Source organism: Manis pentadactyla, chromosome 1, assembly GCF_030020395.1.
Source record: "Manis pentadactyla isolate mManPen7 chromosome 1, mManPen7.hap1, whole genome shotgun sequence".
Classification (NCBI taxonomy): domain Eukaryota; kingdom Metazoa; phylum Chordata; class Mammalia; order Pholidota; family Manidae; genus Manis; species Manis pentadactyla.
In genome coordinates, this window is record NC_080019.1 from 193,692,432 (window position 1) to 193,717,203 (window position 24,772).

A 24,772-nucleotide genomic window follows, 5' to 3' on the forward strand; every position below is an offset into this window, starting at 1 on the left:
GGTCACTGCCGAGGTACAGTGTCATGGGGCGGGCCCTAGCCCCGTATAACTGGCGTCCTCATTTAAAGCAGAAATACAGACACAGACACACACAGGGAGACACCATGTGAAGATGGGGGCAGAGACCAGGGTGATGAGTCTACAAGCCAAGGAACCCCAAGGATGGCCAGAAAACCCCCCAGAAGATGGGGAGAGGCCTGGGGCAGATGGTCCCTCATGGACTCAGGAGGAGCCAGCCCTGATTGCACCTTGATCCCAGACTTCCAGCCCCCCGAGCTGTGAGACAAGACATTTCTGTTGTTTGAACCACCCCACCTGTGGTGCTCGGTTACAGCCAGCAGCCCCAGGACTCTAATACGGTCAGGAAAGGTGAAGACAGATCTGACCCGAGACAGGGTCCTGCACACCCAGCTGTGGCTTTCTGTTTGGTCCCTGGAACCCTGCACGCTGTGTGGAAGCCCAGAAGCAGAGGGGCAGACAGCAGAGAGTTGAGTCAGGTAGTGGCTTTGTAAAACCACAGATGCCCAGGCCCACCCGGTGAATCCGACGTCACAGGGTCTGGGGAGACACCTAGACATCAGCACTTTTAAACCCCAGGTCTGTCTACTGTGCCACCGGGGGTAAAAACCATTAGCCTAGGTCAGGCCGAACAGGAAGCACTGACAGCTGCTGAGAAGCACGGGCTTGCACCAGCCTAAGGCAGAGGCCAAACATGGGGACACAGGGACAGGCACGGGGGGCAGTGCTCACAGTTCTTTAAAAAGGGAACCTGTACGTTTTTAAGCAACTGCTTCAACTTATTTAAATGAAACAGCACTTTGAATGCCTAAAAGTCAAGTTATTGCCATACTAAGAGTAAACATCAAGGACTTCCAACCTGTGAATAACACTGTCAAAGTAGAAAGATTCGTACCATGTTCTTACTGCTTGCTGCAGTTTGCCCCAAACTGAAGGCCTGCTTGTTAGCAGCACCCCCTTCTCCAGCCGACCTTACACCTGCTTACCTGTGCAGTACTCAGAGACCTACAACAGGTGTTTTCTTCTTCTGTCTTCATGCCCTACAGAAGGTCTGCTGTTCTGTATAATCCGCCCGTTCATCATCAGTGCCAGAGCCAGCAATGTCCTCTGTACCCTGATGCGAATCATCCTGAAGTTCCGTGCACGACCCCCCAGGACTGCATTTCCCCTATGGTGACATACTTGTCACACCTTCTATGGAACAACATCAGCTTCTTGGACAGAGATCAGTTCAGCCGTGTGAGTGGAGGGGCTGAGGTTTGCAAATGGATAGGCTGGAGCCCTGCTTTTGTCTCCTAATAACCTCTGAGGGAGATCTTATCCCTGGCTTACAAATGAGGAAGCTGCAGTTGAGAGGAGCACTGTCCTTTAACAGGGCCCCAGGGCAGAAGCCTGTGCTCTCCTGTCCAGGTCCTCTGTGCCACTAAGTGCGGCCGCTGAGCTGTAAGGAGATGGGCCCCATCCTGGGAAGTGGCCAGCAAGTGTATGGTTTAGGACATGCCCCCAGGTGGTCACTGGCAAGGCCTCCAGCCAGAGGGATGGGCAGCGGCTCTCAGGGGGATCAGAGCAGAACCTGTCACCCTGCATGGACTCGGACAGACTTCCAGGATTATGTCCTTCAGGAGGCATGCTGGTGGCACGAGCAGGACAGAACATTCTAGTAATGCAAACCCACCTCCAGGGGCCACATTTTAACTTGTCAAACGTGAAGAATAACAAGCAGAAACAGAGGCTATTCCATTTTCATTTCTAAATAAAAATGTTAACATCTGTTTAAACTTGGCCACTCAATCACAATTCCCTCTGCGGTCAAAAACGCTGGAAGAACATGGCCACAGATGTGCTCAGTGCGGTGGACGGTGGACGCTGACCCGGCCTCCCGCAGTAGGTGTGAGGGGGCAGCACAGGCAGGCGAGCGCACTCCCTTGTCCCTGGGAAGTGACACACATGTGGAGCTGCCTCGGCTGACACGGGCCATGGTGGCCGGCTCTGCCAAACTGGCCAGGCCACCCAATAACTCCATCACACGCTAGCCCAGGAGTCGTCGTGAAGGCACTGGGTGCATGTGGTCACCCTAGATAATGTGGATGGGCTTCACCCAGCCAACCAAAGATCTTACAAGCAAAAAACTGGGGTGTCCTGGAGAAGAAATTCTGCCTGTGGACTTCGGTGTGTCCAGCCTGCTGGCCTGGCTACACATTTCAGGTGTGGCAACCTCCACGATCCCACGAGTCAATTCCCTCAAATATAGAACCACTGGTTCTGTTCCCCTGGAGAACCCTGACCGAGACAGTAGCTGACAGTTTGGTATGCCACACGGCTCTGAGCCCATGGAATCTGTCCCCTCTGCTGGTAGGGAAGCTCCCATCAGCCAAGGAGCAGGCGCCGTCTGGCTGTCAGAGCGCCCAACTGCTCTCCTGCAGACCAACTGAGCGGCACAAGCAGGTGAGAAGGCAGGCTCAGACCTCACCCGCAGCCTTGAAGACTCCTTAAGATAAAATCTGGAAGGAGGGGATGTGAAATTTAAGGCAAATAACCCAAATCTTAAATGGGGCACAGCATAGCAAAGTCTGGTGAGGTTAAAAAAAAAAAATCACAAGAAGGCAGAAGAATAAACAATGTATGAAGGAATTAAAAAATAACTATTCTAAATTACAGCTTTAATATTGCAAATATTGTTGCACATTTATTTCTGTTGTCTCCATGGGAGTCTAACAGACATAAAGAGCTCACTGAAGAATCTGCCTTAAAATCTGGGAAGTAGGAAAACAGTGATCAAAAGTCCCTGTATACACTGTAGTTTGCCGTCCAAAGGACAGCCTTAGATTTTAAGCCATTGATGGTGTGCTTCTAAAAGTAATTGCTTTTCAGAAATGGAGGGCATGTAAGGGAGCCTGTCGGTACTCATTCTGCAGGCAGGCTGTGTTGCCACTTGCGCTAAGAGGGGAACATCCTCCTCCAGCCTGAGAGGAGGCGCTCTGCTAACCGTCCCTGGGCACTTTTAAGGAGGAAAAAGGGGGAGCTAGTATCCTGGGGAGGGAAAGCTCGGAGGGGGCAGGAAAAAGGAATGGGAGGGGAGAGGCTTGCTGCTTTGTTACAATATGTGCTTTTTTCGGAGCAAGGCTGCACTTAATATATTTTTTAAAAATATATAAGACAAAAATAACTTACTGTGTAGGCAATTAACTCTGGTTGGCATAGCGATCCTCTCAAGTTAAAGGGAATGAGCAGGCGATGGAGACAAGAGGAGGTAAAAAGAAGAGTATGCAAGGAGCAAACCCAGCACGCACAACACCAGACTTCCGGAGCATTCCACGGCATGCACATGCAGTCCTCTGCAGGGCGTCTGGCAAGCTCTCCTTTTCTCTTTCCTTTTCTTTTACTTTCTATGGTTTTTCAAAGTTTCCACTGATACATTAAAACACATGTAATATAAAATTTACCATCTCAGCTGTTCCTAAGTGTACAGTTCCCTTGTGCGAAGCACATTCGCATTGTTAGGCAGTCACACAATACTTCAGGTGAAAACAAACCCAGATTGGGGAATACATTTCCTGTAGTGGCTGCAGCATAATATGTATGTTTCCAACCACTGAAATTCAGAATTCTAAATATGCAGGTGGTCTGGGAAACCTACATCAAACTCCTTGCTGGAACAGGAGGTACAGGTGGTTCCTAAGCCTGAACATAAGCTCTAGTTTAAAAATGAGAGAAAACTCCATCAAGCTGCTCCCTGTATCACCAGTTTGGAAAAAAATTTGGTGGAAAAGGAAAACTACTTGGCACCCGTAACTCACAACCTTCTAATGTTCTGACATCTCAGAGGCGTGCTGGGTACAGGTCTCTCAGGAAACACTGGGACGAAAAGCAGTTTGAAAAACACTGGCAAATACGTGCCTGTAAAGGCTCTGTCTGTGCGGCTGGCTGGGTACGTGCCATGTGCCGTGGGGTAAGGGTCCTCCCTGTGCCCCCAAATGCCAGGCCTCTGGGGGAGCACAAGGCTTTCCAGAGGTGGCCCCCTGCACATCTGCTGGCACCTAGGTCCCCAAGTGCCTTTTTGGAGGGATGTCATCCACCTGGTTGGTGATGGGAAAGGAGTAGGCTGGTCAGGACAGAGCAAGGCCGGACCCCAGGGAAGAACTCTCCGGAAGAGCAGAGGGAGGGAGGAAGGGAGGGAGGGAGTGACAGGTGATGGACAGCAGCCTCGAGCGGACTCGGTCAGGGAGGTGTGGCTCTGCAGGATGAATGGGGACAGGTCTCCGGTGAGAAGAGGAACAGACTGCGGGACCGTCAGGTGAGGGAAGGGAGAGGAGGCCTCACCTGCACCTTGCTGCCTGCCTGCCCAGCCCACTGCCTTCCTCACGCCCAGGCAAGCTCCTTCAGCCACCCTGGACCCAAGACAAGACGAGGCCAGGGTTGGGGGACAGCAGTCAGGCCCTGTTCCCCCTCCTGGGCCCAGCCTTCTGAACAGAAGCCAGGGAGCCACCAGAGGTCTGTGTGGGCCACAGCTTCCTGCTGCCCCTGCTCACCCAGACCGGCAGTGATGGTCCAAAGACCCTACTAGGGACCTTCTTCCTTTCTCCCTATTTTCTTCTCTCTTGCACTCCCCTCCCCTATCTGCCCCGCCCGGCTCTGCCTCAACAGGCGGTGGGTCATAAGGAATGGGGTGGGTGGGGATGACAGACCCCCTGCTCCATGGACATGGGGCCGCGGCCTGCCATGTCACGGCCATCTGCTCTGCAGGGGGTCAGGCGGCACCCTCCTCGTACCACCCGCCTAATGCCAGCAGCACACCCACTCCCAGCTGTAACCACCAAACTGCCTCCAGACGTTGCCAGTGTCCCCTGGGGGCACAACCACCAGGTCGAGAACCACTGGTCTGTGACACAAGAACAAAGGATCAGAGAGGCGAGGGCAGAGCAGCTCACCGTGTCCGGCCCAGAAGTGGCTGGGGTGTCGCCGGCCTGCCCCTGGGGGAGCTGGGACTTAGCGCTGTGCCATGATGCCCAGCTTGGTCCCCCAACCTGTCTTCTGTGCTGGGGTCTCCTTCCTGCATCCTGATGGGGGGGCTCGGTGGGAGGCGGGCACATCTCCGCTGCTGGGGGCAGGAGCTGGGGCTGGGTCCTGAAGGCACCCATCTAGAGCTGACCCCATACCCCTAGACTACACACTGGGTAAAACTGCACACACTGAAGACATTTAAACTTAAAGCATTGATTAAGTGCTAATGGAAAACAATCGATTACTCTAGTGAAATATTACCTCATCACAAGCATATTCAGTGAACCGGTTTATTTTCCAGGGAGCTTATCTCCCTGTGGATCCTGTTAGGTTTCAGCTGGAGGCAAGAGCCTGGAGACACACAGGAGCCATAGTGCCGGCCTCCTCGGATGCAGCCTCTGCCCTGCCCTGCCTGAGTCTCCTTTGCTCCACGTGACACTGGCTCTTGGGGACCCCCCCAGATACTCTGGGTACTTCTACTCCTGGGAGTAGGTAAGGCCAGACAGAGGAAGGGGTGCCTCTAGGCAAGGACGCAAAATGGTCCCCATGCAGAGATGACCCGGCCACCTGAACTCGGAAGGATTCTGAATATGCCTGCACCCACCCCTTCTCAGAGGCGCTGAATGGGCTCAAACTGTCAGCAAAGGTGCCTTTGTCGGGGTGGGGGTGCTGAGAGTGGGATGGATTTATGGAGGAGAAGGGAAAGAAGGCAGAGACAGGAGCAAGAAGTCAGCATGGAAACCGGCGTGACGGGCCAGCCACCAGGTAGGCGGTCAGAGGGCACGGAGGCAGGTACCTTTATGCTTCTTGGTGGCCCCCGGCTCCGAGACGCTCAGGGAGCTCTCTGACAGCTCATCCCCGTCGGGCTCCAGCGGGGGCTGGCTGCCCCATGCTGCAGCCTGACACTCCTTCCCTAAGTCCCAGGAGTCCAGCTCACTCTCCGGGGGCTCCAGGGCCGGTGGAGCCTGCACCGAAGCCTCCTCCTCGGGCGGGGCAGAGGCTGCGGCCGCCCCAAGATGGGACGAGGTGTCTTCCTGGTGAGCGCTGTCCATGGAGGCTGTGTAGTCCAGCATCAGGGCAGCATCGTTGTCCTGAGATAGCGAGGTCTATCCAAGAGAGAGAATAAGTCAGCGAGGGGGAAGATTACAAGGAAACGTGCAATTGGAGGTGGGCACGGAAAAGCCCAAAGGGTGTGGTCTAAACGCCTCGACTAGTGATTTCAGTGCCAGACACCCATGGTCCTCCAAGGAGGCAGCTTAAGAGCAGGGCCGGCCGCTGCATTTCAGGGGGCTGCAATGCACTGAATAAATGCAGGTATCCACTCAAAGAGCAGAAGGTTGGGGCCCCTGGCAGGGAAGGACATGGCCCCAAGTTTGCAGATTGGAAGGTGTTAAGGAGGCAGGTAACATCGTTCCCTAGCAGAGGGTCCCAGCTGGAGTTTGTGAGATGGAAGAGTGAGCCCTGCCTTCTAAGCAGTGGATGGCACATGGGGTGACAGGCATGAGCTCCAGGGTTCCTATAGAATTTTATGTTTCCTGCAAGTAGAAATTAACTAGCCTATACTTTGCACTCTAAGAATTATATTTGTGTGTAAAATATAAATAGACACTAAAGCAACCTCTGGAGCTAGGAGTCAGGCAAGTGGCTGCAAGGAGGTCTCGGGCTCCTCGGGGGGCTTGTCTGCTGCTCCTGACCCGCATGGCAGTTACACGGGAGGGGCAGCTATGACAACGGACACTCGAGTGCTGGCGTGCAGGAGTGCCCACTGACTCAAGGTGGGACAGTTTGAGCATCAGTAAAAATAGTAAATGCATGGACTGGATACATTCAATGTCAGTTCATGAGTTCCTAATGATCTAAAAACCTCAGGGAAAGCATAAAGGACACGGACACGAGTCTGGTCCTTTCGCTCAGTCATGTAGGAGGTGACTCAGCCCGGGGCCTGGGTGCTTCCAGGGACAGCACCGCCCCCTGCTGGCTGCCACGCAAAGTGCATCCAGGAGACCCAGAGAGGACCAGCTGGCCCCCCACGCACTCAAGGCCACTTGGAAGCTGTGTCTGCTGGGACTGGGGCACCCACCACCCAGGACCGCAGTCCACTGACAACCCTGAGGATTCCTAGGCCCCCAGTCTAATGACAACACTGGTGATTCACCGGCACCACCCTTGACTCATTCTGGCCCCTGCGAGGCAGCTGAGGAACTGATTCCTTCCCACCCCACCCTGTTATTCCCTCCAAGCATCAACCCACCCCTCCGTGTTCAAAAAACCTTCCTCCTCATCCTCTATCCCAACTACCAAAACCCCTCAACTGTCCCTTCACTGCTCTCACTTCCTGTTCATTCTGAAAAGTTAAGAGTAAGGGACCCTGAGAGGGGCCTTTTCAGCAGCCTGGCCTGCTTGGCGCCCTCCAAGGGACAGCCTCGCACCCACCATCCGCTCAGGACAAATGTCACAGAGCAGAAGGGGAGGGGCAACGATCAGGGTAAGTTCTAAAACAAGCTGCAATTCTGATTTTTTTGCCATAAACATTCACTGCAAAAAATTTAAGTGGTCTGACAATGCATGATGGAGAAAGTGAAAGCTCCGCACCAGGAGCAGCCTCCGGGCGAAGGGTCTGACATCCCCCCGGGGGGACCCCACGTCACGCCCGTCCTCCCTTCCAGGGGCCCACCAGGGCGCAGTACCCAGCAGGTGCCCCATCTCCTTCACCACAGGACGCGCTGCGGGAACGCACCACCTCGGAGAGCCCAGCCGGGTGAGGAACGTGACCTGACATTTGTGAACGAACTTTCTGGATGCTGGTCGAGAGCCCGGCTAACTGCCCCGGGGAGGGCGGCCAGGCCATCACACCGCGAACGCCGCCCCGCGGCCCACCTTGGAGACCCCGGATATGATGATGGTGCTTTTCTTCCGCGGCGACTTGACCTTCAGCTTGGAGGACTCGCTGAGCTGCCGGATGGCGACGGCGGCCACTGGGTCGGAGCCGCTCAGCATCAGCAGTTCTGCGGGCGGGAAGGCGCGGGGGCCTGTCACCGAGGCTGCAGGCACCCCGCGGTCCCCGGAAGGGCCAGGGGGCGCAGCTTGGGCTCTGCGGGCCGGCCGGCCGTGGCCCTGGCCCTGGCGGGAGGGCCGCCGAGGCACGGGCAGCACGCCCGGGCCTGACGCGGCTCTGTCAGGGGGATCTAGGGGGACCGGAGGCGGCTCCCGGGCCAGCAACTGCTGCCCCCAGCCTGCCCCCGAGGCTGTGGGGACGCAGGACCTCAGGACGCGCGCCCCTTACGACCCATCCGATTCAACGGACGTAAGTTACACCTCAACAGAGTTGATGAAAAGCAAGTAAACAAAAAACCTGTGACCTTCTGGAAGACTGGGGCTGGGAAGGCAACGCAGTTAACGCCGTTTCCCTCCCGAGACTGGGGCCACACCTCCGGGCCAGAGCTGTAAGGGCCAGTCCCGGGCAGCGACTCCCGCGCAAGCCCCCGACCCGGGCCGCGTCTGTGGAAGGCGCCGCATGCACCGGGCGCCGGGCCCAGGGCTCTGTGCGTTTCAACCTCTGAGGCAGGTCCTTCTTCCATCCCCTTTTGAGCAGTGGGGAAAATGTCAGGTAGCTGGGGGTGGCCGGGGCTCTGCCTCAGAGCTGACGCTATCACCCACACAAGGGCTCTGCTGTCGGCAGCGGGGGACCAGGGAGCCCTTCCTGACTCCCTCTCGGCCACGGGCAGACAACACGCTGTGGGCCCGTGAGGCACCGCAGCGGGAAGTAGCCGGCAGCCCCCGAGTGGAGAGAAGGGTCGGAGGAGGGCCTGGTGAGGACTCTCGCCGCGCCCAGGGTCCGAGCCGTCCTCAGGAAGCCCAGTCAAGGTGCCAAGTGTACCTGAGAAAACCACGAGGGCCCTGGCGGCATGCCGGGGGCGCTGGCTCACTGCCCACCGACCAGAAGAGGAACCCCCCCACAGTGGGAAAGTCAGCCCAGGGTCTTTTAAAAAGGGTCCTGCCCCAGTAAAGGTGCCCCACAGTATGAGGCGTGGGATGTACTTCTAGGGGCAGAAACAGAGCAACAGGGTGGCCAGCCAAAGGGGGGCGTCTAGGAAGGTGCAGCTGGGGGTGCCCTGCAGTTTCCAAAGAACCATGAAAACTCCCACAGGGAAGAAGGCAGTTCCCAACTTCCACCAGGCTGAGAATGCAAAGCCGTCCTAAGACAGCACCCTTCAAATGAGAGCTTCCAGCCCATGCGCCCCTCCTGCCCCATCCTGACCATGGCAAGATCAGAACAGGACTCAGAGGTAAGCCAGAAAGAAGCTGCCCCAACCCACTTCTCTGGGCAGAAACAGAGCATCGGGGTGGCCAGCCAAAGGGGGGCCTGGTCAAACGCACAAAGGGAGAAAACTTAATCCCCAAATTTAGATAGGGCTTTGATTTAGAGAGACAGTGACACATCTCTTTAAAGATGTTCACTACTTGAAAGTGACCATGAAAATGGCAACTATGCCTCAGAGTTCAGGGGGAACCTGCTTCTGTTAACGAGGTTTCGTGGGACAACAGGAAACAAAAATAAAGTTGCCTTTGTGATTGTGTCCCGAGTCCTACTTATTTTACGACAGTTATGTAACTGGTGTGTTGAAGAGAAAAATAATCTTCAGAAATTTCAAAGTAAGGCATATACTGTGTTTTCCTATTTAATTAAAGCATCCCCTAAAACTGAAAGCTGGGGCACTAATGCCACTCCTGGTCTTTGATCAGTGTCAATTTCCCTTTGGTCCTTCTGATTCTTTGTTCATACTCAAAACCTCCTCCCAAACTCCAAAAAAGGAAATGTTTACTTCTTAACAGACAAGAAAGGCTTATTAGAAGGGCCCAGAGCAGCTACGAGGGGGAGCACCATGTGCCTTCAGTCACCTGTGTCTGAAGAAGAGAAGGTTTTGCTGACAGGAGCGCCGTGGCAGGACATGGCTTGGATGGAGATGTCCTTCTCAATCACCTTCACCTTGACGGGTGTCTTCAGGGGAGACTCTGCAGGGAAAATCCTGATTATAGTGGCCCTCCAGAAGGGTTGTGAACAGTTCTGGGAAACTGAGACCGTACCCCTCATCCCATGTCTACTTAGCACAGCTGGAAAAGGCGAGCCCCAAACCTTAAGGTTTTTTTTTTACCCATCTCTCTCTTATTTTTTTTTTCGCAAGTGGGTGGGGTTGCCCCAAAGGGGTTTTGTAAATCCAGGTTTAAATAGAATCTCAGAAACATTTTAATTAAGACAGAATTTCACTTTCTGTTTTGCATTCAAGAACTGTGCCAGGCAATCTATTCTGGGAAGATAATACTTTTGCATTAAGCAGAAATTCAGTATAATTAATTTTTTAAATAATAATGTCATACACTTATACAAGTTGTCTCCAAGGCAGGAGTTGTAAGGACAAGTACAGAATTCAGCTGGATCTAAAATGACTGTGCATCAAGCCTTCTGATAAATGACTTTTCACATAAACTCTACACTGACCGCTTACATCCAACGCTTCAAGATAGCAGGCTGTGGCCCTATCAATGTAATGCAGTACTCAGTTTAATGAGGTATTTAATCTAATACTTTAATTTTCACTTCAGAATATCCTACAGGGTTGAACCTTGCTGCAACTGGTCCTGTATTTATTTTGATAAGAAAGAAAGGTTACTGCCTAAAGTAGAAAGGAGTCTTGCCAGTTGCCATTCTTTCCACACCGTGATTTTTTTCCTAATACTCAATCCTGCAGCCTACGGTGTGCTGCGGTTTACAGGGGCAAAATATTCACAGGCAGAGTGCGGCTCTAGTGTTTCTGCAGGAAGACTGTTTCCCATTTTCTCACCAGGGCTCAGCGGGGATGCCCTCCCTGTGTCGAAGCGAGGTTTGCTTTTCACGGCAGTGACAGTAGTGACCACAGTCCCACACGGCATCACCATGCGGTCTTTTTCTATCTTTGCAGCAGGTACAGGTGGAGCAGTCTGCCAGGATTTCACTTCACTGGGTTCTATGTAAGAGAACTGCAGAGAAGGCTGGTTACAAGTCATAGCCAGTGGGAAGACAGACACCCTGCCATGGTGCACCAGCTTCCCTTGCAATCACCGCTGATTTCTTCAGGTAAGGTCACTTAGCATCAGAGTTGGCTTATAATTAACCTGTTTTCCCCAGAATCCTTAAGGGGTGAGGAAACCCATGCTTAAATCCAACCACTCAACTTGTAGTGACGGAGACAGAAGGTGGAGAACACCAAAATTAAACAGCCCTTTCTGGATGAAGCCCATGTGAAAGGCTTCATGCAAAGTTCAGACACGAACTCAAGATGATCACAGGCAGGCAGCGGCCCACCCAGGGCTAAAACACATCGTATGAAATAGCAGCTCTTCTTAGATGAGCCTATTTTGTGCAGAAACATGAGTAAGATGCTGACGGACACAAAGATGCTCCTCATCTCAAGTGGGTCAAGCTGGAACTTGGCCCCTGTAGAGAATGACATCATACCTCTGCAGTGGCAGAACCCAACACCGAACTGCCGCAGGAGGACCTGCTGGTCAAGGTAAAGCTTTCTGGCCCAGAAGGCTGCTTCTTAAATAAATCTAAAGGGATAGTCGTCATCGCCAACAGAGCTAGAAAGACAGAAGACAATCAGGGAGCATTGTGGATGTTTCCACGGGGTTCCACCAAAGCAAAAGGGTCAGCGTGAATTGCTGCAGTGAGAACAAAGTTCTGATGTGGGACCCACTCACTTGAAAATTGTCTCATTCAGAACATTTTAGAAACCTCAATGTCATAAAGACAAAGGCTGAGGAAATGTGCCAGTCCAATGGAAGTTAATGATATGTGGCATATCTGAGGTAACATCTGAGCATAAAACAGCTGCTCTAAAGGCATCAGTGGGTCACCTGACGAAAATCAGAATAGAGGCCAGTAGATCAAAGAAGCTCTCAGTGTAGATCCTGGAAGCTGATAACCATGCGTGTATACAGAAGAGAATAGCACCTTCTCAGGAAATGCACACTGAAGGACCTAGGGGTAAACTTACCCTCAAAATGGTTCACACATTTACCCCCATGTGTGTGTGTCTGTGTGTGTAGACAGAGAGCGAGGGTACCCAGTAAGTGTGAGCATGAACAATAAAGGAAACCGGACAGAATGTAGAACATGTGTGTCTAAGTTTTACAGTGGTTCTTTGTGCTGCTTGTGCAAGTTTGAAATTTCATAGATCCCATCAGGTTGGACTGGGATGAAATTCTGACGAAGCCAAGAGGAGCGGCGGCCCAGAACTGGATGAGGCGGGGGCTCCTTCCCAGATGGCCGGCCCCACCCAGCCTCCCTCGGAATGTCGGTTCTCATCCCAGGACCTCACGACTGCAAATCAAGGAAATTGCCTCAGAATTCCTGCTGATAACTAGCAGCTAGAATTGCTTTTCCCTGGTCTTTTTGGCTTTGGGAAGTAACCAAATGGCTTGCTTTCATGGTTGGATAAATCAGGTAAGGGTCCCCCTCTCCCAATGTTGGTATATTTACAAAGATTTTTAAAAACCTTATAAATACTGAAACTTGTCAACATGCACACATGTTCAATGCAGAGAGCCAACTTCTCATTGCTGCTCTCTTGCATCTACAGCATGTGCTATGGCTTTTTTCATGAGGAAAAGCCAGCTGAAATCCAAAGACAGAAAGTAGGATGGTGGGTACCAGGGGCTGGGGGGCAAGGACTCGGGGAAGAGTTTAACGGAGGCAGAGTTCAGTTTTGTAAGATGGAAAGAGCTCTGGAGATGCCAGGGGTGAAGGTTGCATAATCACACTGATTTTTACATTCATAAAAGGTAAGGATGGTAACTTTTATGAGTACTTTACCACTATTAAGAAAAATCTACCAAGGCTAAGAGGATTGAGAAAACTGCTTCCCTAAGCAAAGAATGTTGAATAAACTATTTGGATATTGCTTAAAAAAAAAAAAAGCAAAAATCTGGTTGAGTATTTTTTCCCAAAATGTATAATTTTGTTAATAACCAAAATGGACTTTCAACCAAAGTTCCTTTGAGAATACCTGGAAGTGACTTGGGGAGGGGCTGGCCTCCCCTGCTGGGTCTCCCTTCTCCCAGCCTCCCAGGACCCTGATTAGGGCAGCTGGGTGACCCCCACAAACAGCAGGACCTTTGTCCACAGGCTCGACACACACCTTCTGAGGATCGCCCATCCTCTGAAATCTGCAGGTACAACTCCTTGGATTTAGCATTCAGCTCACTGCAGGAAGGAAAAAGAGCTGAGAACCCTTAAAAATGCTCAAGTATTTTCTGAAACAGTATTTTCTTCTGATTATAGAAAGGAATGCAAACCACCATCAGTATTTTAAAAACTATAAAGACCGTATTCAAAATATAAAGATTACCTGCAACCTTACTATCCAAAAATAGTTCCTGTTAACAGCTGGGGACTAGTCTCCTAAATTATCACTAATACTTTCTGGATGATGAAGGAAATATTCTATATAGATGCCAGCAAATACAGTGGCCACCAGCCACATATGGCTACTGGGAACTTGAAATGTGGCCTTAGTGCAAACTAAGGACTTAACTGTTTGATTTTAATTAACCAATAAAGAGCCACACATGGCTAGTAGTTACTGTTACCAAAAGGTGTAGCTATATAATTATCTACAAACAAAATATAGAATATAATGTACCTCTCTCCTCCTCTATAACCTATTTTTTTCACGTAAGATCTTTCCCTGTCAGTAACTACAGAGCAGTACTTTCAACAGGCATTTAGTATTCCACTATGTGGCCTTATGAGTTTATTTAGCCAATTCTTCAGTAATCAATCCTTAATAATGGGTCAGTAGTTTCAAATATTTCATAATTATAAACAAGCTCAGATAAACATACATATCTCTTTGTACACACAGTGTGATTATTGCCTTAGGAAGACTGTAATTGCCTGTCACAAAGTGTATGCATTTAAGATTTTCTTTTTTCTTAATATATGTATTGATGACCCCCAGAATGGTTATTCTAATTTACACATCCAGTGGCCATTCTCATTCTGTTATTCTTTACCAACCTGTAAAGTGAAAAAAGGATCTCTTTTGTTTAAGTCTGCATTAATTTATTTCTGAGACTGAACATCTTTCCAGAGGTTTCCACCTAGTTCAGGGATTTTGCCCAGTTTTCTAAATGAGTGCACAAATTTTTATTAATTATTTATAAAAGCTTTTTAGCTCTTTATAGTATACAGGGGACATCTTCAATTAATTTTTCTAATTATTTAAGTTTCAGAAAGCAAGCGGTTTCTCTAATTTTATAGTTACCACTTTACTGAAATATTATACAGTTTTTCTACTATTACTTCTCTCCTATGTTCATTATTATTTCTAATAGTTTTGAGTAGTTTAGATACACAGTATCTTCAAGTAATGATTAGTTTTACCTCCTCCTTTCTAGTACTTGCATATCATATCTCTTTCTTATCTAACTGCATTAACCAGTACGTCTAGAACAAAATAGTGGGTATCATTCTCTTGATTTTAGTGGGACTGCTTCTGGTACTTATCTGTTATAGTGATTTTTTAAATCTTATTAAATAAGTACCCAAAAATTTTGTTCTAATTACATTTTAAAAATTAGGAATGGGTATTGAATGTCACTGAACATCTTTTTGGGCACATGTGGAGATAAGTTTTCTCCTCTGACCTAGTGACACATTTAATTTCATGAACAGATCTGCTCACATTAAGCCATCCTTACATTCTTGGTAAGAATTCAGCCAGTCTTAGAGTACTATTTTTAATGTGCTGATGGATTCTATTTGATACGCTACTTAGGATTCCTATGTCACTATTTATAAATGGTCTATACTTTCCCCTTTTTCTGTTCTCTTTGTCAGATTTTGTTATTAATCAGAAGTTTCCATTTTGCCTTGGATGGTGTGTATTTCTACGGCAGGCAGGAGGCCCAAAATGGTCTCTTGTCACAACAGGATGTAGGTGGGAGGAAACTTGACACCAAGCACCACCTTCAGAAAGCCTTAAAATGCCTTTTAACTTAGAAAAATTTTTTTTTGGTATGAATAGTATTACAAAATGATTTCAGGATTGAATAGGTGTGGCTTTGGAAACCCAAGCCTGTGATGAACTAGGCTATACGCACAAGGTGAATTCTTCTTCCCAGGTGAGGTCAGTAGTGTTTTCTGCAAGGGCACTGGAAAACTTCTGAACGGGATCATTCAGCTGAACTACACACAAGGGGTTAGCATTGCCTACAATCGAACAAAGGGACATCAAATGACTTTTTATTTTTTAATAGCGATGAGACATTTTTGCATACAAAAGAGAGACTGAATCAAACACCTAGGGTCCTGCTCACCCGCTTCTGAGAGGGCATTCTTTCTTTCATTCGCTGTTTACAGACCCGCGAACCACTGCGTCTGCGGGTGAAAGCATCCTACCCACGCTTGAAACTGGCCAGCCTGGAAATCCGAGGTGCCCATGCTCCTCCGAGCGGGGACCCTCCCTGCGGGCAACATGATCACAGCAGTGATGTGGCCCTCACTTTTGGACAAGACTGCTTGCAGAGGAAGGGCATCTGGGATGACCCCTATGTGGGGATATCTCACCAAGAGCCCATTTCCTTACTTACAAAGATGTGTTTTTATACCTGAATCAGCTCAAAGACCTTTTCTGGGATATCCGATCCAAGTAACAGGACATTTTGCTAGTCAACAGTCGTTTCTACCTGAGGCGGTGTTTGCCCCTCGGCATGCAGCCAGGAGTGCACCGTGCAGTGAGTGCCCATGGGGATGTCCCGGCCCTTTACCACATGCCAGGCAGGTTAGACGCTCTACACACACTAGCGTACTCATCCTCACTATCGCCTTCAGGGGGCCACTCGGGACCAGGGAGCCCCGAGAGCCCCTCGCAGTCACCGAGCGGTGCGGTCTCAGGCAACTGCGAGGGCTGTCACCCAGAGGCACCCACGGCGAGCTCTGCAGTCTCGGGTGTTAAATGAGGCCCGCCTGTGCTTCGGAACAGGAAAAAACTCCTTGCAAATAACGGTAAGTAGCCCCTGACATTCTGGGACAACAGAAGAGCTCATTCCTATTGTCAGCAAAATTGAAGCGTGGTGGAAAGACATATCCTGTCCGAGGCTCCCGAGTGCCCAGGGCCTCAGCAGTGACGCAGAACCACCCAAGGGTGGCTGCTCTGCTCACCCTCCCTTGGAGGGCAGCTCCTCCCACACCAGAGGGCCGGCGTGGGGGCCGCTCAGGTGCACACCGGTCAGGGTCGCCTATCAAGTTTACAGGTTGGTACTGAAGGACAAGGAGAGCCCTCCACACCACGACGGAGGCAAAGCTGCCTGAGCGCCTTCCTCCCCTTAGCCTTCCCCGTGTGCAACCAGGACCGTACTGTAACTGTCTCACAGCACCGCAGGGTTCCTCTTCACTCAAAGGCAGGGATCACCCTGCGGTCCCCACTGGAGGGAGCCACAGGTGACACCAGAGGCTGCTGGGCCCCCCTGGCCATCTGCGGACCCCTGGGTCACTGCCACCTACCCGAGGCACCGGCGCCCTTCAGCAGCGAGGCTCGGATGTTCTTCACCACCAATCTGAGTTCATGAGCCCTCGGGGGCTTGGGAGGGCAGGGTTCCTGAGGAGGGGGTGAAGTGTTCTGCAGGCTCTGCAAAGAGACACAGAGCAGTGAGTCAGGGAAGAGGGGATGGCTGTCCGATACCCATTAGAGAGAATCCGGTGGCTTCCGGCAGTTCTGCGTGGGAGCTGACCCAGGCCTGCTCGGTGATGGTCTTCCCTCCTCGTGGAGATGCCTGCCGGCACTCATCAACCAAAACCATCTCCCTGCTCAGGAGCCTTGTGCATCCCAAATAATACAACTGAAGTCGCAATGCACTTTGCTGTGCATGCAGCCTGGGAGCAAAGCTTGCCATGGGTCCACACCCAGGCCAGGTGCCTGAGAGGGGGATGCCCTCTCTCCAGGCTGCAGGTGCCCACTGCCCACCAGCACGGAGCAGGACACCAGCCAGACATGAATGTGTAAGGCCACCAGCCTGTGACCACCACTTCCCATCACCAGGCAGACCTGCCACCAATGTAAGGAACAGCCAAGTATCATTCGGGTCTTGCACTAGAGAGGCAGAAGCAGATGGGACCAGCTTTGGTCATGCTGTCCTCAAGTCGGCATCGAGGCGTTTCCAGCAGAAAGCCTCCCCAAGCCTGAAGCACCCCTCCTGCAAACCGGCCTTTCCCAAGGTGGCTCCTGCCTTTCACTTATGGCTGTGAGCTCTCTTTAGAAGGACCTTCTAGGTGCAAACATTAGGGAATCCTGGAAAGGCCTCTCAGAGACATCACGCACCTCTGTGCAGGGAGAGCCTTCCATGGGAGGATCCAGGTGCTGATTTGATCTCAAGATCTTTTCGGGGGGAATGCTTGCATACAGCGTTCTGTAGGCCACAGTTTAGAAAACACCGTTCTGACCCTGGGCCAAAGAGGAGCTGTGCGAGCTGGGAGGCCAAGAAGCAATCACAAGAGCCTTCAGGTCAGGGTCCATGAGAAATCCACACTGGGATGGAGATGGAATGTTTTTTCCAATTGTGTATGTGTCATGGTTAATTTTGCATGTCAACTCAGCTGAGCCATGGGTGCCCAGGTATTTGGTCAAACATTACTCTGGGTGTGTCTGTGAGGGTTTTCCCATGAGATTAATGTTTAAATCATTAGACCAAGTAAAGCAGATTGCCTTCCCTAACATGTGTGGGCCTGAACAGAACAAAGTTCTGCCCTCCCCTATACAAGAGGGAATTCCTTGTGCCTGCCTTTGCCCTGGGCTTCAGCTTTCTCCTGTCTTTGGATTCAAATGGAAACTGTCTGGAGCCTGCTGCCCTTCAGAATGAAATCACACCATCCTCCAGCTTGCAGGCCCGCCCTGCAGTCTTGGGACTTCTCAGCTCCCATAATTGCATGAGGCAACTCCTTATGGTAAATCTCTTCTTATATATTATTAACTAATACATTTCATATATAAACATATAGTTGGCTCATGTGATTATGGAGGCCATTATTATATAATAGGGTATTTATATATATATACATATGCAATATACACACATAATCTATAAGATACACATATCCTATTGGTTCTGTTTCTCCGGAGAACCCTGATCAATACAATATGGATGCTATTTTGGTATATGAATTCTAGATATTTACTTAAAAGTGGTATTTTACTTTTAGTAGTCACCTTTTTTTTTCTGAATCCATGCATTCTAAAAATACACTACTATTTTGTGAAGTTTCTCAAATTTTGACATTAAAAATACATTTTCATATTCAAAATGATCACGCCCCTCTGATCTAAAACAGATCATCAGGATGGAATTATTAAGAGAGCAGCTGAGACTCTGCTCTCACCTCCTGGGAAGCCTGGCCTGGCCTCCAGGGGCGCTGAGCCCCACCCTACCCTGAGGCCGCCGGCCCCTGGGAAGCCTGCACAAACATCCCCCTAACCGCCCCCCATGTCTGCAAATACCATCCACTCCTCTCTCTGCAAAGCCCGCCTCTTCCATCCTAATAATCTCCAGTACCCAGGGCTTATCACAGAACACCGATCGACTGACACTCATCTGACAAACTGAAGAGATTTTGTCTCCAGACTCCACCCCACGGCCGGTGATGCCGGCCCTAATGAGAACCAGAGGCCAAATGCCTGCATCATAAAAATCATATTAAAAGTTTTGTTTTCCATCTGACTTTGCCAAGAGCTGTATGATAAAGATGGATCTCTACCATGCCACATAAAAATACTGGAAATAAAAAAAACAAGTTTATTTTTTTAACTTATTTTTTTAACTTATTTAACTTATATAGTTTATATATATTAACTATAACTATAAATTCATATTTTGCATAATCATAATATAAAGATCAGCTTGTCACTGGTAGAATTAATTTACCTCAAGCCAAGGTTTTTAAATGTGTTTCCAATGAAGATTTGAGAGACGCAGTCTGGTGAGGCCAGCCAGGGCAAGCACCCCGGGCACCAAGTCGGCCAAGGTGGCACCTCACCAGGCTGGTGCAAGAGGGCCCAGCACGGGGGGAGACAGACAGTACAGAAATGGGGCCACAGCGGGATCCCCTCATTGTCCCACATGTGCCCAAAGGGGATGGCCCTCCAAGGGGCAGACGCCACTGGGAGTAGGGCCGGCCATCAGCTGCCCCTGGGCCTGGCTACGCAGCCTCAGTCAGTGCAGAGAGCCTCACTCTGCTGCTTCAGGGGCACATTCTCACTGCTGCCCGGGTTCCCTGGAACCTCAGTCCTGGAAGGGTGAGGCCTAAGACAACAGGCTCTGTGTGGAGAACCAAAGCCAAGATTTGGCTCCTCAAAAGCAGGGGGTCAGGGCCAATTAGGGTCGGACTATGCTGAGTGACATAGACGCCTCTTCCTCTTCTTTCCACTCCAAGGGCTTTGAATTCAAGACTTCATCCCCGACCATGGTTCTTAAGGACCTGCAAGCATTGGTTCAATCTTGCCCTGCCATGGGGTGGAGCAAACCTGCAGATCCTCCTGGGGAGGTGGCCCAGGACCCCAAGAACCACCTACCTGAACGTCCCTGATGTCCACAGACTTGGTGCTCAGAAACACTGAGGGAGAGGTGGAGCTAACCAGCTGCTTCAAAATATCCTTGAGAGCTTCCGACACTGCATTTGCCTCAACCACCTGGTCCTGCAGCAAGAGAAGGAAGTTGCCAGATGACAGCAGGACCTGGACGCGAGGAGAGGCTGGGCAGGCACACTCAGTGTGGCTCGGGGTGCAGCAGCTCCGGGTGGCACATTAGGGCAGGCGATGCACGCTCCTACCTGGAGAGCAGACTCTCCCTACTCACCTCAGGAGTAATTCATGCTGCTTATTTCAGGAAATGGGAAAAACAAACCTATGTGCAACACAAAAACGTTTGTATTTCTCTGTGTATCCCTCCACTCTTCCCCCAAACACATAAACATGTATTTTATCTTTCCTGAATGTCTTTTAGTGTTTTTTTGAAATTAGAAAGTGTTCAAATAAATGAAAAAGCCATCAAGAAAGAACAGGAGCTTGTGGACCAACAACAAAGCTAGACAGCTTACGTTACTATAGACTCAACACTTAAAACCCAGCAGAAAAGGGTTCTTGTGTTCTAGAATGTTCACAGCCCCACTGGAAACTACCTAAGTATCCCGTCAGAAGCTAAACAGATAACTAACTGCGGTGCAGTCACACAATGGAATCCTTCCAGCTCCGGAGGACTTGACTTCCACCAGGACCACAGACCTACCAAAAACCTTCCAGCCCGAGGGCTGGACTCTTTGCAGAAATCCGTCTGTGGTGTCCCTACGATAACTGGCTGGCCAGGCCTTGTTACAGCGAACTCAGCCTAAATCTGCCCTCTATTAAACTCCAGCTCTCTGCCAGGAATGCTGAGAATAATCAAAATAGTTTAATACTTATATCACTCTTTGGGTGTGTCAGGCTTGATTCTGTGCACTTGTATGTATTAACTAATTTAATCATCACAACTGCCTTGAATATCATAACCCCCATTTTACAGTTGAGGAAACTAAGGCCCAGAGAAGTTAATAACAGGTGTAGGGTCACACAGCTCATAAGTGGCAGAGCTGGGAAACCTTGGCATTAAGGATCCAGGGTCTGCACTTCTTACAACCACTATGCCATCATCTACTCTTCGATAAGTCTTTGATATACTTATCTTTTAAAAAATTGAGATGAAATTGAAATAACATAAAATTAACCATTTTTAGGTACACACTTCAGTGGCACTTAGTGCATTTACAGTGCTGTGCAAACATCACTTCTACCTAGTTCCAAAATATTCATCAATGTCCCAAAAGCCCAGGGCCCATTAGCAGTCACCCCATCCCTCGCCACCCCCAATAGCCCCTGGCAACCACTGCTTGGCCTTCTGTCTTTATGGATCTGCCTGTTCTGGGCATTTTATAGACATGGAATCATACAGCATGTGGTCTTTTGTCTGGCTTCCTTCACTGAGGATCATGTTTTCAGGATTTGCACATAGTGGAACATGTGTCTGAACATCTTCTTTATGGCTGAGTAATAATACTCCACTGTGTGGACAGCTTCATTTGTTTACCTACTTAAATCTTTTTTAACCCCCACAATTTCTCCTCACTTTACAGAGGAGGAAACCAAGGGTGAAAGATGAGTTTAGGCGCTCAGATGTCAGAGTTCATCGCCTGCTCAACCCCCAGAGCAGCAGACTTGGGAACCTTCCTTAAAGACCTCCCCTGCCCCCAGGCCACACCGCCCACCAGGAGGCCCAGTGGGGCTGCCTTGAGTCTACAGAACCGCTCCACTGGGGAAGTCATGCTTCTCATTAATAAAAGAGTACACCGGGCCCTGGCGGGGAAGGTGGGAAGAACACACACCATACACCGTCTGGGTGAGAAGGGGAGAAGCTGTGTGCAGGGGGCGGATGGGACAGAAGGACGGGGGTGGAGATTAGGCTTCTAAGTGTAACATTTCATGTAAATTTGACTTTGGAACCATGTTAATATTTTGCAAATTCAAAAAATATGTAAGTCAACAACAATTGGGAGCAAAACCTAAAACTAAATATTAAAAGAAGCAAATGCACTTAACTAATGTCGAGTTGGTAACACAACCACACGGAAAAAAATTAATTCATGTAGTTCTGAATACAGAACTCTATCCCCTCAGCCAAATACATTCTGATACAAAGGCCAGGAGAACAATCTCAAACTTTGGCAGGTTTGATGCCAGTAGTGGTGTTGGGGGTGCAGTTTACAAAAATGTTTTGTGTATATTGTTCTCCATTGTGGGAGAAAGGAGATACAGGTTTCGGAAGGAAGTGGAAAAAGGAAATGACCTGGCATCAAGGGAAATACTTAATATGCATCCCTCATATATCAAAACAGCCAGGCAAAGGGTGCAATTCTGATGCATGCAAGTCAAAGGATTATAATGCAAACTTACTCGTAAAAAAAAACAAACAAACTGTATCCATCTACATCAAGGCACGACAGGTTAACATTTATGAACTACTGCAGTGGTACCTCAGCAGTCAAACAAGAGTGTGGAGTATCATAAAGCCACTGCTGAGGAATAACCTAGGCACTGAAGCCTTTGGACTGATGATTTTGCAGGATCTCTCCAGCAACTGCAGGCATGACACCATGTGACTGACATGCTCACTCCCTGCCCCCAAATTCATGGTCTTCAAACATGAAGACCGTGGAAAGCAGGGAGAAGACTGCCTCCGGACTTAGATGCAGTTTCAAAAGCCATGGACGGGGTCTGCCCTTGGGAGCCAGCCTTGTAGACTCAGCCCGAGCTGGAAGCAGGCGCTGCAGGCCAGGAGAGAGGACTGAGGACCTAAGGATGGGGCAAACGAGGACAACCCAGGTCTCAGGCCCTCCATGGGCCTCGACCTCAGCTGCCCAGGAGAGCTTTAAACACCTGCAGGGGATGGGGGCCCGCTTCAGGAGTTTTAAAGCTGCCAGGTGACTCCAGCTGAGGGCCCTAAATCCATGGGGGCCCTCCAGTCCTGCCCCCACTGCCCCTGGATGAAGGAGGGGCTGCACACGTCACACACGCTCACGGACTGACCTCGCCCGGCACTCTGGGCTGGACTGCGACGGCCGTCTCGGGCACACTGATGAAGGACCACTTGATCTGAATGTCTTCCTTCTTCTCCTTCATGTGGAGTTCCAGCTGTGAAAAACCCAGTTACCAGGAGGCTGCCTTCTCCCTGTGCGCCGCCAGCCTTTCTCTGCCTCCACGACCACCCAGAGAGGAGACTCAGCACAGGGGCCTGAAGACTGGGGTCAGGAAAACTCTGCAGTCTGTTAAATGAATGGTCCTCTGTGCCCTACCCGTCTCTTCTGGGACTATCTCTAAGGTGTAAAGGATGAGGGAACAGAAGGGAGTGGATGCTCAGCCCAGCCCCACAGCTGGCCGTGGCCACACATTCCCTGAGGGCTGTGTCCAGACCCCATTCTCCTCCTCTCCGACTGGGCCTCCACATGACCCCAGCTGGGCTCGGCCTCTCACATGCTCCATCCGACTCTACCCGGAATGATGCCCCTCCAGACATCCACGCTCCAGCCCTGTGACCCTGTAGATGTTTTACCTTACTCAGCAAAAGGGGCTTTGTGGCTGTGACCAGGGAAGACCCCCGATCCTGGGTTATGCCAGTCAGCCCAGCAGAATCACACGAGCCATTACGAATGGGACACGAAGGCAGAGGAGCAGGCCAGAGAGGAAGACGGAGGAAGGATGCCAGGCGCCTGGGAATGAGGTGCCTCGAGAAGCTGGGAGTGGCCGTCAGCACTACGACCAAGGAGCTGAGTTATACCAACAACCCAATGAGCAAGGACACACATCCTCCGGAGCTTCCAGAAGGGATGCTGACAGAGGCCCTGGCTGGATGCTGGACCTCCAGAACGGCAATAATACACTTGTGCTGTTTTTAGCTAAATGTGTGATTTGTTTCAGCAGCCACAGCAGGTCAGTACACACCCACCCTTCAGTTCTTCAGCCCGATGCTCTAAACCAAAACCCACCCCTCCCCCAGGCCCAAGGAATGGGAAGAATGGGCAGCTTTAGGCTGTATTTCTGACCGCTGGGGACTCTCACCTCATGCTACCAACAGGGTGAGAGAAAGGATACCCCATGATTCTGGGTAATTCTAGAAAAAGTGAGCTTTAATTTCATGGCTCCAGGGTCCCTGAGTCACCCCCACCGGCAGGTGGAGGGAGGCAGTGAGACCAGTTGCTGGTCCCTTCAGGCACCTTCTATGGAAAGAACAAAGGAGCTGAACACCCCTGCCCTGCCTTCACATTAATAATTTACCAATCTCCAGCTTTGTGAGGTGATCCACAGACTGACAGGATTTCAACTGTGTTGAGATCAAAGATACAATCGTGTCACTTGTGTCTGAGCTGCATAAAATGGCACATAAACACCACCTCAGAAACGTCACACACGTCACACATGCTTGATGAGTGTTTGTGGTCCTTGCTGGACTCGGTCCCAAGCAAGCATCAAATGTGGGATAAATGTGTCCCAGCCACTGCCATTATTTTCTAGCTACCCTGTCCAAAATACTTGGGGAAGCAGGGAGTCGTTACCATCTAACACATCCAGGAAGCCAACCCTGAATGCCCCCGACTCTTAAAAAGCGGGTGTCACTGGGGTGCAGTTGAGAGGGATAGATTTCAGGACAAAGCTGGCCAGGCATCCAGGCAGCTGAAAAGTCGTGCTTGCCCGGGTCACCTGAAACCGTGTCTTTGTAAGGGAGGCATATAGAAGAGCATCGTCCCCATGGCTGAGAGTCCTGTAGGAGGGGGGCTCATCCCCAAAACTAGCACTAAGCACAAGGACAGAGGAGAGGAAGTGGAGTAGAATCAGCAGTGACCCCTACCACAGGCCAGAAATTCACACTAGCTAAACGGGAGCTCCAGGGAACTTCTGCTTAATGTGAGAGATGCATCGTCTGGCTGCTCAGACACCCGGGAACGTCACTAATAAGGCTTTTACCACCAGTATATGTGTCTCTCTATGTAACTGCTACATATATATAATCATTGATATTATACATATCTAATAACAATGTGAAATATAAAATAAAAAATTATAGATTATAAGTCTATTGTAAGTCTATTTTCAGAAAAATAATGTTAATATTTTTTTAACTTATAAATTTTAACTTACAG

At 50.1% G+C, this 24,772-nt stretch overlaps 1 protein-coding gene across 1 annotated transcript in view; it reads right to left on the bottom strand.

Annotated features, from left to right (window-relative positions):
* Positions 1-24,772, bottom strand: part of C2CD2 (C2 calcium dependent domain containing 2) — a 50,204-nt gene that overhangs the window by 5,831 nt on the left and 19,601 nt on the right. Inside the window, exons 4-13 of the mRNA XM_036876862.2 lie at positions 22,665-22,769; positions 19,623-19,745; positions 16,565-16,688; positions 15,163-15,271; positions 13,197-13,261; positions 11,513-11,637; positions 10,860-11,034; positions 9,919-10,032; positions 7,897-8,024; positions 5,816-6,125 (exon numbers count right to left, since the gene is read on the bottom strand). Coding sequence (XP_036732757.2) covers positions 5,816-6,125; positions 7,897-8,024; positions 9,919-10,032; positions 10,860-11,034; positions 11,513-11,637; positions 13,197-13,261; positions 15,163-15,271; positions 16,565-16,688; positions 19,623-19,745; positions 22,665-22,769 — 1,378 coding nt within the window. The remainder of the gene's footprint in view (positions 1-5,815; positions 6,126-7,896; positions 8,025-9,918; positions 10,033-10,859; positions 11,035-11,512; positions 11,638-13,196; positions 13,262-15,162; positions 15,272-16,564; positions 16,689-19,622; positions 19,746-22,664; positions 22,770-24,772) is intronic.